The 15256-nt window shown below is 42.2% G+C and overlaps 1 protein-coding gene across 4 annotated transcripts; it reads left to right on the top strand.

The window, feature by feature from the left end:
- Positions 1–60: 60 nt before the first annotated feature.
- On the top strand, positions 61–13975 carry epn3b (epsin 3b). Of its 4 annotated transcripts, none has more exons than XM_080302754.1 (12): positions 61–391; positions 4964–5019; positions 5191–5349; positions 5575–5658; positions 5798–6095; positions 6426–6544; positions 7817–7903; positions 10391–10514; positions 10614–10784; positions 11219–11314; positions 11738–12034; positions 12124–13975. In XM_080302754.1, the coding sequence occupies exons 1-12, from the start codon at positions 376–378 to the stop codon at positions 12414–12416; spliced, it is 1800 nt and encodes a 599-aa protein (XP_080158880.1). In that variant the 5' UTR covers positions 61–375; the 3' UTR covers positions 12417–13975. The 4 variants fall into 4 exon arrangements, with proteins under 4 accessions (XP_080158880.1, XP_026026025.2, XP_026026026.2 ...); XM_026170240.2 differs by having other exon boundaries at positions 62–391; positions 11741–12034; XM_026170241.2 differs by having other exon boundaries at positions 62–391; positions 4785–5019; positions 11741–12034.
- The last annotated feature ends 1281 nt before the right edge of the window (positions 13976–15256 follow it).

Genomic DNA, 15256 nt, shown 5'->3' with positions numbered 1-15256 from the left:
GTCCCCGCCTCTTTTTTTACGCTCACCCACGTGACCGCTGTGTGTGCTATGCGTCCCTGGCCTTGCCGGTGCTGTATGAGTGTGTGGACGGGGCTGCCTGAAGTGAGAGAGACTGTGAGAGAGCCGTGTGCTGTGGCTTATCCTTGTCCTATGCGGATTTTACCACTGACTGTCAGGCCGAGCGGCTCGCATCATCTAGGGCAGGCCCCCCGTTCAGACACCCCCTTTCAAAGATTCCTCAAAACGCGCACTGCTGGAGGATAATTGTGGTTGCCCTGCTTAGTCAGTTTTATTTCGGGGGAATATTATCGACGCTGAGGACTTGGGAGAGGAGAAAAGCGGAGAGGCGAGGATGCTCAGTGGGCAAGGCGAGAGATGAGCAGTGGGCATGGTAAGCTGCATGCTGTAGGGTTGATGATGGAGAGGGATATAGTTTCCCGAGGTTCTTGGAAAATTACTTTCCTCTTAAGTGAGTCCAAAAATTAATGCTATATGTAGTGCTATATATAATGTTGCGTTTCTGATGGAAGACAACTCCAGCAGCAGTTGGCTTTCCTCAGGAAGCTGCCTCACATGGCAGCCCGCACAGGGTTTCCACCGCAAGAGGGGGTGTGTTTGAGAGAGTGTGTGTGTGTTTGAGAGTGTGTGTGTGTGTGTGGGGGGGGGGGGGGCATCATGCAGACCAACCACGGGCCCCTTGTCCCCTCTCCTTTGCCCCCTGAAAAAAAATGTTGATTGCAGTGCTCGGGACTTTTCTGGGGGAAATGATGCCCGTTTCCGCTTACATTAATCTGAAGCTGTCTTTATCCCTAATCCACGCGATCATGCTTAATCTGACCTCCAATCTCAGCCTTGCTTTAAGGAGTTTTCGCCGTTTATTCCCAAACCTTGGACTCTAATATTCAGCTAGAAAAACACAGACGTTTTCACCTGTTTCAACAGCACGCATGCGCATCTACAGACGTGGCCGACGGAGTGACGTTCGTGTCTGAGCAATTTGACGCGTCAGATGGTCAAAGTTAATCACCCTAACTTGATTTTCTTTCTCCACGGGATAATTGTTCATTTTACTTGACATTTTAAAAATCGCTGATACATGCAGCTCTCACCTCCAGGAGCTGAACATCACAAATTCACTTTATGATGTAATCAAGTGAATACTTTGGGTACTGGTTCCAATTAAATGACTGAGAGGCTCAGGGAACTTTTGTTTGAGTTGTACCTGCAGATAAGCCATTTGGATATCGTGTATACTCTATGGATATGGATCTAATAATGGACCAATAGCCAAACCTCCAAAGTGCTCTTATTCATAGATTGCCCCTGTGCTGAGACTTAATCAGATATGTGCATTAGAAGTGAGCTGTACAGACTTATCTGGGAAACACTAAACTATACAAACCCCCTGCTCTTTGAAAATTGGGATTCATATATAAATCAAATGGTGTATGTTATAGCAGAGTTAGAAATGGGTAAATGTATTTGTTAGACTCATGAAACCTCCTCTCACCCGGCTCATCCTTTTGTCCAGGATTCCTTCCACTTACATGCTCTGAGAATACACACAGAGATATAATATTACTTCCACAATGTGAAGTTTCTGCTCTCAAATCTCCAGATAAGTTGATTTAAAGAACTGTGGTCTAAAACATCTCATGTAAGTAGAAAGCACCAGACTGCAATAACCTGTGCTTGTTGGTGCATATGTGTGTTTGTGGATCTGAGCTGAAGATGATTGTGCAGAAAGATGATACTGGTAAAGTTGCTGAGCATCACTTTCTTCTTTGTGCCCTTCGTTCTCACTCACTCCCTCTCTTCCTCTTGCACGTCCCTCTCAGACTCATCATCCTCTCAGAGTTTTGCTCTCTGTGTCCCTGCTGTGTGCATCTCATGTCCTCTGTGCTTCTGCTGATGTTGATGTTATAAAAAATAGTTTTCCATCATAGTATTAGAAGAAAATTTGTGTGCTTTGTCTAGTATATATTACATTATAGTCACCCAAGGACACTGTACAGAGCAAATAAGACAGGCATAAAAACAGGAAATAAACACAATAATAAAAGAAAGTTTAAGAGCATGGAGAAGTTATATAGAGTATGCTATCTTGAACAGGTGGGTTTTGAGGGTGGACTTAAAAAGAGGAATTGAAGTGATGTTTCAGAGGTCAGAGGGTAGGGAATTCCAAAGTCGAGGGGCAAAGCGACTAAAAGCCCTGCCCCCCGTGGTAATAAGACGAGAGTAAGGAACAGAAAGGAAAAGAGAAGAGAAGGATCTGAGGCACCGGGATGGGATGGAGATCTGTACCAAATCAGAAAGGTATGTAGGGAAAGAGAATTGATAGCCTTAAATGTATAAAGGAGTATTTTAAAATTAATGTGAATTGTTTTTCTGAATTGCTTATTACCAGTGTTTATGGTAATATGGTTCTGGTAAGTTTTTATGTAACTTTTATGTCAGAAGATGCATTTCGGTTAAATCTATAACCTCTTTTATGAGAGTGACCAGGCCAAAATATAGATAGCAGCACAATTAACAGGGTTGATGACATTGCAGTCATAGATAGAATAATTTATATAATATTCTAAATAAATTACAAAATTATGAAGCCTGAATATTAGTTATTAAATATTTGCCACAAGGGGGATAATAAACTTGGAGGCACGCACATCTGGCTATTTGTTCTGTGTTTTTTTGGCTGCTTTTATAAGACATTGTAAGGTGAAGACCCCGCTGTATTCAGGAGAAAACCCCAACAATCAGATGACCTCCTATGAGCAAGCAGTTTGCAACAGTGGGAAGGAAAAAGTCCCTTTTCAGCAGAACCAGGCTCAGACAGGGGCAGTCCTCTGCTGTGACTGGTAGGAGGATGACGGCAAAGAAAAAAGTAAAAGTGAGCATAGTGAGACAGAACAAAATACAGAAAATACAGTAGAGACAAACATTTAATGACATGCCTCAGTAGTATGTAAACATAATAAAAGTGGTGAGTGTAGAAAAAGAGCTCAGTGCATCCACTGAAGTCCTACGGTAGTCAAAACCCATGGTTCCTGGTCACCTGATCAAGCCCTAGCTATAATCTTGGTCCAAAATGGTAAATGGCCTGTATTTGTATAGCGCTTTATAGTCCCTAAAGCGCTTTACACAACTAGTCATCCACCCATTCACACACTGGTGATGGCAAGCTACATTGTAGCCACAGCCACCATGGGGCACACTGACAGAGGCGAGGCTGCCAGACACTGGCGCCACCAGGCCCTCTGACCACCACCAGTAGGCAACAGGTGAAGTGTCTTGCCCAAGGACACAACGACTGAGACTGTCCGAGCCGGGGCTCGAACCGCCAACCTTCTGATTACAAGGCGACCTCCCAACTCTTGAGCCACAAGCACCACTAATCAAAGTTTTAATTCTACTCTTAAAAACAGAGAGAGGCCTGAAACCTGAAGGTTCTGCCTCCTATCCTACTTTTAGAAACTGTAGGAACTACAAGTAGCCTACAGTCTGAAAGCATTGAGATAACATGATACTATGAGGTCTTTAAAATATGATGGGCTCTGATTTTTCAAGACTATAAAGGTTTCAAACCTTTAAAGTCTTGAATTTAAAAGAAGAAAATTATTGTGATTTATTTCAGACGTGCACTATTGTAGTTTAGTCATCTGGCCTCATAGATACATATAGTTGGGTATCAACTACATAGGAATAAAAATGTATGTAGTGTTTGTCATTAGAGGGATTTTTTTAAAAGTATATTTTCTGTCATCTGACAATTTAGTGAGTTGAAGACAGATGAAAAGAGATTTAATTTAGGGGGGGGTCACCCTAGCTCAGCTTTGGTTTAGTAGGTTAATTACGTTCTGTGTCAGTGGAAGCTTATAGTCGCTGGCAGAGGGAAATGTATCACAGGAACCCTTAATGATCAATTCCCCCATGTCCTTTGTGAAATACGAATTTGGAAGAGCAAATTGGGTTGCAAGTGTGTGTCTACGCGCACACAGACTGTGCACGGTGGCCTGAATAATATAAGCTACCAAGTAGCTTCATCAAACACCTGAGTGCCAGAGTTTTAGTATGACCTACTTCTCCATAACGGGGCACAAACTAGAAACCGCTCTGTCAGTCATTGTTTACATTGTCATTTCACTGTTCTCTAATTGACACAGACAACAAAGAAATTGCTTTTAAGTTAGCTTGTTGATTTAGTGGTGATGGTCAAGTTAGAGGGCAGCGTCAGTCTGTTGATGGTTTTCTTGATACATTATTGGTGATTTCTGATTGAGTCAGCACATATGAAACGGTGAAATCAATGACTATGGAAGTACACAAATGCAACAATAGCAGCAACTGCTCCACTAGCTTTACAAATGTCCAGCCACTGTGTACAACATATAAAACTGGATCTGGTCTGGAAATCACTCAAAGTCCTCATCTATCATCATGAAAGGTCCACTGAAGGTGTGGAGAGAAGCACACCACCAGGAGAGTGGGTAGCGCCACTATACACACAATACAGCAGGCATCAGTGACAACAAACAGAGCATTACGTAAATTAGAGACAGCATCAAGGGAGGAGCTTGGCGGGTTGCAAAGCAGCTTGCATATGTGGAAAGGCAGCTAAAATAACAACATATTTGAGATTTGATGATTGGATGTGTACAAGCCCAAGACGAGGGCTGCATTATGTTTCTGCATCAACCAGGGCAGATCGAGAAAGACGTAAAAGTACTTCATAAAAGTCATACTGTTCATACTTTTTATATATCATCTTCATTTCTTTCTTACAGGGGCATCTTACAATTCCCGACAGAAAAGAGGAGCCTTCACTGGCATAGCTACCTCCCCACTCTTCCCCTCCTCCCATCCACATTTCCCTCTTCTCCCCCATTCTTAAACCGTTGACCGTTTGTTTATCGCCTTCTCTCCCTCCATATTTCCCCATCATCTGTCACCATGACAACCTCAGCCCTGCGCAGGCAGGTGAAGAATATTGTACACAACTATTCAGAAGCAGAGATCAAGGTATTGTATTAAATGTGCTATCTTCTTCGAGTGTCACTGTTTATTAGTCATATTAGATTAAAAACAAAAAGTCTGTGCTTCTTTCACTGCTGACCATCATACAGATAAGCACTTGAGATCTCTCAGACGTAAAACATAAATGGATGTTATTCCTGTGCTGCCAACGTGCAGGTTCGTGAGGCCACCTCAAACGATCCATGGGGGCCATCCTCGTCTCTCATGTCAGAGATTGCTGACTTAACCTTCAATGTGGTGGCGTTTGCTGAGGTCATGGGTATGGTGTGGAAGCGCCTCAATGACAGCGGCAAGAACTGGAGACATGTCTACAAGGTGATTTCATGAAAAGACATGAGTGTTGTTGTTTAATCTGACTTTGTAAACTGTAGCTTCTCTGTACTTGTTGGCCATCCACCGACACTCACTAGCTCCACTGAATAACAGTCATGCATCTTTAAATTTTGTTCTTCTGGATGAAAATGTCAGTTGTAATGTGCACAATATGTTGACTACAAAAAGTATTTGGGAATAAATGTGCTAATCGTGATTTGACTCCAGGCCCTGACACTGTTGGATTACTTGCTGAAGACAGGATCAGAAAGGGTGGCCCAGCAGTGCCGTGAGAATGCGTTCACTATTCAGGTATTGGAGTGCAACAAAAAGAGCTGATTGATCATTGTTTATTGATCACATCATGTTAACCATAACCCTGCGTCTGTTCAGCTAGCTAAATTTTATACTTAAAAAAAACTCACTGTGATGTCTTTTGTGTGTGGTTCAGACCCTGCGCGACTTTCAGTATGTGGATCGTGATGGCAGAGACCAGGGGGCCAATGTAAGGGAAAAAGCACGCCAACTGGTCTGCCTCCTTCGGGACGAGGAGCGGCTGCGCCAGGAGAGGAGTCAAGCCCTTAAGACCAAGGAGCGAATGGCTGGTGGAGGCAGTGGAGGGGGTGGAGGTGTTTATGGAGGTATACCCCCAGCGTATCACCCAGGCAGACGCACAAGTCAGCCCAGCATGGCTGTGCTATACGGGGAGGAATTCAGTCGCTCCAGAGGCTCTCCGTCTTCCTTTAACTGTGAGTATTGTGAGTAAACTGTGAGTAAACTTATCTGGAACACTAACCGCCTTCTATTGTATGATAGCAAGTTGCGAATAAATAGATCAAGAGTTAAAAATACACATTTAAATTCAGGATCATTGCCGCATCCCTAATTAAATGTTTTTTGCGCTGTCACCCAGCACTTTGGACAACCACATGGATTATCAATACTGCAGCGTAGGCCTGAAAATATTCAAATGAGCCCCATACTTTGTGTGCTTCTTGTCTTTCTGGAACATCATCATCCCCACATCAATCGTTTCTCCTAACTCAGTCTTATTCCATTCTCCCAAAATCCCTCCGCAGCTTCGTCCTCGTCTCCTCGAGCCGCTTCAGACCTGGAGCAGGCTCGACCTCAGACCAGTGGGGAAGAGGAGTTACAGCTCCAGCTGGCTTTAGCCATGAGCAGGGAGGAGAGTCAGAAGGTAAAACAACACACAACAATACACATACACACACACACGCACGGTATGATAATGTGGATGTCCTCAGGTGTAGCTCCTGTCCACATATACACACAAATAAGTCCTCTGTATTCAGTGCCTCTTGATGATTCCAGTAATGAAAATGAAAATGTTGCAAACATTTTGAACATTCGCCCACCTTCAGCTAGCCCTTCCTTCCCCTGTTACCATAGAGACAGATGGAGACACAGAACTACAGACTGCTCAAAGCCTTAGCCTAACGGAGCATGTGCAGGTACACACAGAAACACACCTCAGAGCTTAAAGTAAGCAATTATTAAATATTGTGTGTCTTTTTGTGTATTTGACGACATGGCTCATATGCTTTTACTGAGATTTTCCTGGTATTTTTAAAATGTAACATTAATTTGATATTTCTTTTGTCATTTGCATTTTTTTAGTTATTCGTCTTTGTTCTAATGTATACATTTTCTTGGCCATTAAAGGTACAAACTGAGAGCATGATTTTCAGCTACATTAGCTAAGCACCTCCAGTCTCTTTGACTAGAGGCTGTCATTTGTGCTGTGCACCTGGTGCCAGTGAACCAACAGGCACAAACTTTACATTTTACATGACAGCTCCCTCATTTGGAGAATAAAGAAGAAGCACATTATCCAAAAATAAAACACTGAAAATTAAGTGGAACGTAATTGACTTGACAAGATGCGGGGAATGAAATTAATAAATGGCAAATTTAAAGGGAAAATAGAGTTAGGACGCATTACTGTGATGTAAATAAATATGGAAGCAAATTTAAACAGAAATACAATTAAGTTGCATTTTATAAATTGATTAACGCTTACATTTATTTTTTAACACTGTTTTTGCACATTTAGTGTATTTTGAGTCATTCATTCGTGCGTTTCTTTATTTTGAATTTTTGGCAGTTACAGTCCTGAATAATGGCGATCTCACTAACCCTCTTCTTCCTTTTCTCCAGCTTTTACCACCTGTCTCCTTATCAGGAGATATCATCTCATATGATTTTTCATACAAGTACTGCTTCAACTCTCATGTGTAATTTTGGAAGATTTTCTCTCTGCTTTGCGCTTACCCAGCTTCTGCTCTTTGTAAACTAAATATTTCAACAGTACAAAACAGCCACCAGTGCCGCGTTCGGTCTGCTGGGCCAAGCAGCAGAAAAGTGTTTAACCAATGCCAGTTTTTGTGTGCGGGTCTGCACTCATTGCCACGATGGTAATGCTGATGATGTCACAATACCGCCCCTGCAGGAGCAGCGCTGTCGCCAAGGAGACGAGTCACTGTTACAGAAGGCCCTGGATGAGAGCCGGAGAGAGAGCCAGTCAGAGACGCACGAGGTGAGTTCAAAAATGTGTCTGTATACAATGGATGCCATGTGTGTGGGTACATGCATGGAACATGAGTGTGAATTTGTATGAAAAGGTGGGCGGATGCATTTGTAGGTGGTTGCTGGCAGGCATTTGGAGAAAGAAGTTGAATATAGGCTGCAGACTACGAGGCAGGGATGGACAACAAGCCTAAAAATAAAATAAAATAAACAACAAAACAGCCTTATGATCGAGTGTTGAGAGAGAGACAATAGAAAGCTGAGAGAAGAGAAAGAGGTGCTTGCTGAATGATAATGACTCTGTCGTGTCTAACCTTGAGCTCAGCATGACATTTCCCTGAAAGCATACTTCTTATCTTGTAGCACATCAGCTCCTTTACTCATTGGCCTGTCAACAAGCCAATCAGAGTCAGCTGCAGTCTTATGTAAAGGTTCCCAAGCCTTGTAACTGGTCTAAAAGTAGGATAGGAGGCAGAACCTTCAGGTTTCAGGCCTCTCTCTGTTTTTAAGATTAGAATTAAAACGTTGATTAGGGGCGATCGTGGCTCAAGAGTTGGGAGTTCGCCTTGTAATCAGAAGGTTGGCGGTTCGAGCCCCGGCTTGGACAGTCTCAGTCGTTGTGTCCTTGGGCAAGACACTTCACCCGTTACCTACTGGTGGTGGTCAGAGGGCCCGGTGGCACCAGTGTCCGGCAGCCTCACCTCTGTCAGTGCGCCCCAGGGTGGCTGTGGCTACAATGTAGCTTGCCATCACCAGTGTGTGTGTGTGTGAATGGGTGGATGACTGGTTGTGTAAAGCGCTTTAGGGACTAGTAAATGATCGAAATCACTGTTATGCCATCACATGAAAAATAGAGGGAAAAGGGGAAAAGTTAACCTCTAAATGGCTCTTTCACTGACAAAATCTTAAGATTTTGTGTTTAGCATAAAAGATACTAAATATAAGTATACTTTATTAGAAAAGTCAGTTTGTTTTAACTACCTCCTTAAAAAAATTAAAACTTACATAAGTTTTCTCTTAAGCCTGTTTTCAGTGTGATTGCACTAGAGCCCTGTCTGCACTTTGTGACCGATTATGTTGAACATTGAACTCTATTGAACAGATTCTCGTGAAAGCGGCCCTCTAGTGTCAAATTGGAATTTACAAAAAGCAAAACCCTTCTTTGTGTGGAGCAGAAATGTAAACACATAAACCTGACATTTCTTTCTGCTACCTTTCAATTTTCACATGCAACAATCTGATATGAACATATTTGAAATAATTAAAACTGAAAACTGGTAAAGCAAAACTAAGAGCAGTGAGAAAATAAGCTTGACTGACTTACAAAGTCAGGAATCATAGTTCAAGCAGTAGATCATATGTCGCCATATTTGTGTGAAATGGCAGTGATGACTTGTGTTTTTTATGCCATTTCAGTTTTTTAAATTAAAAACAAAGTAGGTGTTTGTTTCCATGTTCTAACTCACATTTCCTCTTAACATGGCATTACAATGCAGGTTCAGCCCAGTATGATATAGTTTTACCACATGGGCAGGGTCTGAAAGATAACATAGAAGCTTCATTTGATGCTTTTCTGTGAGCAGAAATAGAAATTTCTCTGTAGGTAGATATCTTCCTGTTTACTGTCCTGTAGGATTCTCTTCTGCAACTGCTGTGCTGCAGAGTGGTCTCTAAACAGTACAACCTGAGAAATTTATGAAACGATGACACCGTTTCTGAATGACCTCAAGCAATTTTCATTTCATTATATAATGTACGCTTATTACAACATACATAAAGCACAAACACCAGATGCAAGATGCAGATGCTGTGGTGGATCTTATTAATAAATTATACTCTACAGTAATAGCGCAATGGACTGTGTAACGCAGAAGGGCGTCAGAAATTATCATAGCAATTGTAAATGTGTGTTTTCAGCAGCAGCAGCAGTGAAACATAACTGCAAAGAAACATTTTCAAGTGAGCTACAGTAAGCTCTTTATTGGTAAGGGAATAAACAGAGCAGCAGATTCAGTCTGACTTTAGGAAGTTGCCATTGTTCTGTGAATACCATGGATCTTTTCTTTTCATGAGTTAATACCAAAAAGCAGATCTGTGTTTGTCTTTTTTTGGAACACTGAATAGATTTCTCTTCCCAGAAAAAAACATTATATTTCAGTAGAGCTGAAAATTGCAACAGATCAATAACTCTTAACTGGAACACCAGCAAGTGCACATTTCTGTACTTTCAGTGTACAATAGTTTCTTACTCAGTTTGACTCTCAGATATTTACATAACACATTTTTACTCAGACAATTCATTTAACTTCATTTGAATACAAAGTGAAATCATTAGTGTTAATACAGTTGTCAGTGGATTTTACAGTCACACTGACTCTGTGAGTTCTCCGGCTGTCCTCAGTAGGATTGGGTGCTTTGAATGTTTCTCATTAACTTACACAAACCTGGAAACAAATAAGACAATGTTTGATCCTGAGATGTTTTCCTTTGCTTGTAGTCTGCCATGTTGGATCTAGTGGACATATTTGGATCCTCATCTGAGCCCCCTCTGCCACCTAGTGACCCTTGGAACTCTGCTAAGCCCACCAGTAACGTCTCTTCTGACCCGTGGGACTCTGTAGGTAGGTGGATCATCACAGACAAATCACATGAACATCAGTGTGATGCAAGAGTGCATTCAAAACAGCAGCTTCAAAGTGAATCTTTTCTCTCCCTAACAGCAGTCCACTCAAGCACTCCTGTGATTGGTAGCCCCTGGACAGCCCCTCCCTCCTCCAACAACACATCCAATCCTTGGGCTCCTTGTACCAACTCACGCACAGACCCATGGGAAGCAGCACCTGCTTCCTGCAGTCCTGTCAATCATGCGTGGGACAGCCCAAAAGATGGAGGTGCTTTCATTAGGACACACACACACACAGTCGTGTTTTCATATCTTTGTGGGGACATCTAATTGACATAATGCTTTCCCTAGCCGCTTACCCTAACCATCAAAAATGAACCCTAACCATAACCTAATTGTAACCCTGACACTAAAACCACATTTTCACTCTCACAAATGCCTTCAAACTCGTGGGGACGGGTTTTTGTCCCCATAAGGGCTGTTGGTCCCCACAAGTATAGTAACGTTCCAAGTTTTGGTCCCCACAAAGATATGTAAACCTAGTACACACACACACACACACACACACACACACACACACACACACACACACACACACACACACACACACACACACACACATATATATATATATATTGATTGTTTTAATCCAAAAACATAAGCACTTCTGCTGTTTTCATTGATTCTCATTTTTCCGTGCAGATGCTGATGGGACGGATCCATTCGCTGCACATGAAGAAGAGAAACCTAAACAGGAGATTCCCGCAGTGTCCTCACCTCAACCTGCAAGTCCCACAGGTACTATTGTACATAAAAGAGAGAACTGTGGGCTTTACTGTAAGATGAAATCATGACAGAAGCGACTTATATGGTGTACCACGGGTGGTTGTAGTAAGAATAACTTCATGCAATATGATCTTTGTTATACCTGTGATACCTGTGATATTTTGTACTTTTAGAGGTACTATGGCTTGTCACTGGGGTGGTACCGTTCAAAGTAATGCCATGGCACTTTTTTCTGCTCTTGTAGTTTATTACCTACAAGAGATGGGTTTTGAACTTTTCGTGACAATTTTGTAGCTCTGAAAGTTTAAATCTCACAGAAACTCTTTGTTTTGTTTTTTTTGTTGTTTTTTTTTTCATTTGTACAACATTTAACATTATGTAATATTATCGTTCATCAAAATCTAATTTTAAAATCCTTTTTTCTGCCTTGTGAAGCAGATGCAGAGTTGTTTGGGACAAAACCAGAGTCTGACCCATTTTCTGGTCTAGACTCCAAGCAGGACCCATTTGGAACAGAGCCACCAGTGAAACCCCAGGTAAACGGACGAGATTCAGCCAGCCCGGAGATGTTTGACCTGTCACGGCTAGCACCCCCGCTCAGTGCCCCGGCTACACGTGTGTGTCGGACTCCAGAGGCTTTTCTGGGACCTACGGGGGCCTCGCTGGTGAATTTAGACACTCTGATACCCCCCAACCCCCCTACAAAGACGCACAATAACCCTTTCCTCTCAGGTAAAACACCATTTTAAATTTACATACAGAAATATTACTGTGATATTGTTAGTTTTAAGTTTTTCAGTGGCACAATTTTGTCTTCACAGGTCTGAGCGCACCATCTCCTAACAACCCATTTCACTGCGACCAGCCTCGCCTCACCCTCAACCAAATGCGACCGTCCTCCACGTCCCCACTGCCCCCCCACATGCTGTCCTACAGCCCGTCGCTGCCCCTTCCACTGCTCCACCAGCCTCCCATCCTCCCCTCTTCTTTCACACAACCTCCTGCTGGACTCCTGGACCTTCCCTCTAACCTCCCACAGCCCCTGCTTCCCCTTTCTCCACGACCAGCACCCCGCACTCAGTCACAAACACACAGTCACAACCCTTTCCTCTGAGACTCTAACATCTTGCAAGCTCTGGTCTGCAGAGAGAGACAGAACTGACTCTTTTTGGGTTAATCTATGCTAACTGCAATGAGACTAGTTTAAGTGAGCCTGAACTGGGTCCTGGTCTGATGTCATTGTGCACACTTGAAGTAGACTCGGATGGGATGTATTTGTGTCTGTGTAAGGACACAACAGCTGCTACTTAACCTGAACTCTTGAAGAAAAGCTCGCTCACGCACACACACACCTATACATGCACTCAGGCGCACTTTAGGGTGCACAGACACAACAAACATGTACACTGCACCAAACTAACAGGGTGTATCTCAACAGTCCCTCTAATGCCTTTTCCCCATCAAAAGAGACAACTCCAAGTATCTTTTCAATCCTGAACTTTTCCTTTAAAAGCCTGGGATGAAGCCACACTCTTTGAGTGTCTACGAAGCTTCACCAGGATCCTTACCGCTGCTGCTTCACCGACAAAAGCATGAATGCCTTTCCCACCCAGGATTCCAAACTACGCTACTCTCTTGAGCACCTGAGATGAGCTCTTCAAATAGATCCTATTTTTTCAACAAGTTGACATCTAGAGCTTTCTGTCACTTGAGAAAGTCCAAAAGTGTGGTACTGTAAGATTTAAGAAAGCATAGACAAGAACTAATCAATTCCCTCCCACCTTTACATTATAATATATATTTTGCATTGCCTTGCTGCCTTGCAATCTCAATAGCATCTGATCCTAAGTTAGCTTGGTTATTTATCTTTCAAGATAAGAAGCCTCAACATGATCCTGATGGATTCAAAACTGGACTAGCCTAGCCTAAGTTCAATTGTACAATCTGGCACTAAAGTGATCACTTCTTTAACCCCCCCCGTGCCTGTCTCTACATCTTACCCACCATGCATTCTTAACCAGTGCATGCTAGCACTAGTTAGGGGAGGGGTGTACAACTAATTTCCCCCACAGGCAACATGAGAAACTGAGACTGTTTGGAGGAATGTACCGATAAGCCAAACTCAGTTCTGCTGGGAAATAATGTCAACTCTGTATATGCTTATGGGGCGCAGCCCTTCACAACAGTCCCGATTACTCATGTGGCCCTTTGGGAAAATGAATTGGCCACCCTGAATTAGGAGGACCTCAGGGAGACTGCCCCTCTTTCAGTGCGATTCAACCTCACTAAATAGAAAAGTATTTGACTTTAAAAATAAACAGGAGAATAGGTGATTTTATTTTTTTCTGATTAAAAAACGATGGGAGGATGAGAATATATACAAGGAAGCAAGGAGATGTGGCGGAACAGATCTAAATGAAGTTATTACAGATTATAGAACAATTAATTGAGCTGTAGCTCCTCTTCTCCTCTGCTCCTTGTTCATGTCAGTGTTAGGAACAAGAGAATCTGAGATGAATAAGAGATGTTTGGTCATTACTGCACTGAACCTGGACTTGAATGTGAAATGCCTGCCTATAAATACACACAGGCTTAGTACATATGTATTTAACAGAATGATAATGCTGTATTATTAACTATTATACCAATAAATTGATGGTGTTTGCATTATAATTTCTGAAGTATTGTCTTTTTTTTTGTATAACCCCTTTTTTGAACTATGACCACTAGATGGCAGTGCTGTATAAGACGGTTTTAATGCCCTGCATGTTTTGCAGCAATGCAGTCTGGGCAACATCACCCCTGGGATATAAGACAGATAGGGTTACTTGTCTGGTAGTCAGCACACTTGAAGTTCCAAGAAGCAGTTCAAACATTTCACGGTAATCACCGTGTTGATTGTTGCACCATAGCAGCTGATCTCTAGCCATGTGCAAACAAGCTTTTAATCCAACCAAACATCTTACTTGTTGCACATAAATTTATGTAAGGAACTGATTAACTCTATTAATCATCTAGCTTTCAGAAGATGTTTGCAAAGATCTTTTCATATGTACAATTTAATCTACACATGCATCAAGAAGAAACTGTAAAGAAATCGATTCCTCACACTGTAGTTTGTTAACATTTTTAAAACAAGACATCAGAACCCTGAAAATTAGACTTTTAGTGTCACAGGCAGGTCTTTGGACTGCCTTTGCTCGGAGAAAAATCTGAGGGGTGTTATGAAATGAGAGGGAAAGTTATATTTCCATATTAAGGTTCTGCTATCATTAGATATTTTCCATTTATTACCCATTCATAATGGTATTTGTCAGCTTCCTATCTGCATGGCTCCAAGATCAATTAAAACAACTAAAAGGGCTTTCTTGCAAACTCTCAATAGGTCAAATATCTGGGTTTCCAAAAGTGAAACTAAATGAATCGAGAAAATCCAATCATGCCTGTACACCCAGAAACACTCGCACACTTCCCTTTCTCTTTAATTTCTGGCATTTCTGTCCAAACAAAATCAAGTGCAGTCTGATCACAGATCTAAACAGCTGCAGTCTCAACCTTCTGATACAGTAAATCAACTGGTGTGCACATTTGATATACAACATTGCCATGTGGTGTTGATTTGGTGAAGGCAGGGGTGGGGGGTAAACAGGCAGCAGTGAGTGATTGTGGGAACAGTTGCAAGTGTGAGTGAAGACTGTGCTCTAATGCAAAAGTACCGATTAGGTTCTTAGAGACCTTGTGGGCCTGCATTGCAAGGAAATAGATAAACTTCACTTCCAGCCAGTACATAACCTCTGCTTGAACCTCTAATTGTGTTTTAGTTAATCTTGCATGACTCACTACGACTATCTATCTCTATCAGTCAGAAATTAATATCTGCCTTGCTTCATAACCTCCAGCGCAACAGTCTAGTGAAGATAAATAAGACTGCCGTTTGCAGAGAGAAATAAGAGA

Source organism: Astatotilapia calliptera, chromosome 6 (genome assembly GCF_964374335.1).
Source record: "Astatotilapia calliptera chromosome 6, fAstCal68.1, whole genome shotgun sequence".
Classification (NCBI taxonomy): Eukaryota; Metazoa; Chordata; class Actinopteri; order Cichliformes; family Cichlidae; genus Astatotilapia; species Astatotilapia calliptera.
This window is presented reverse-complemented; position numbering and strand designations above follow the sequence as displayed.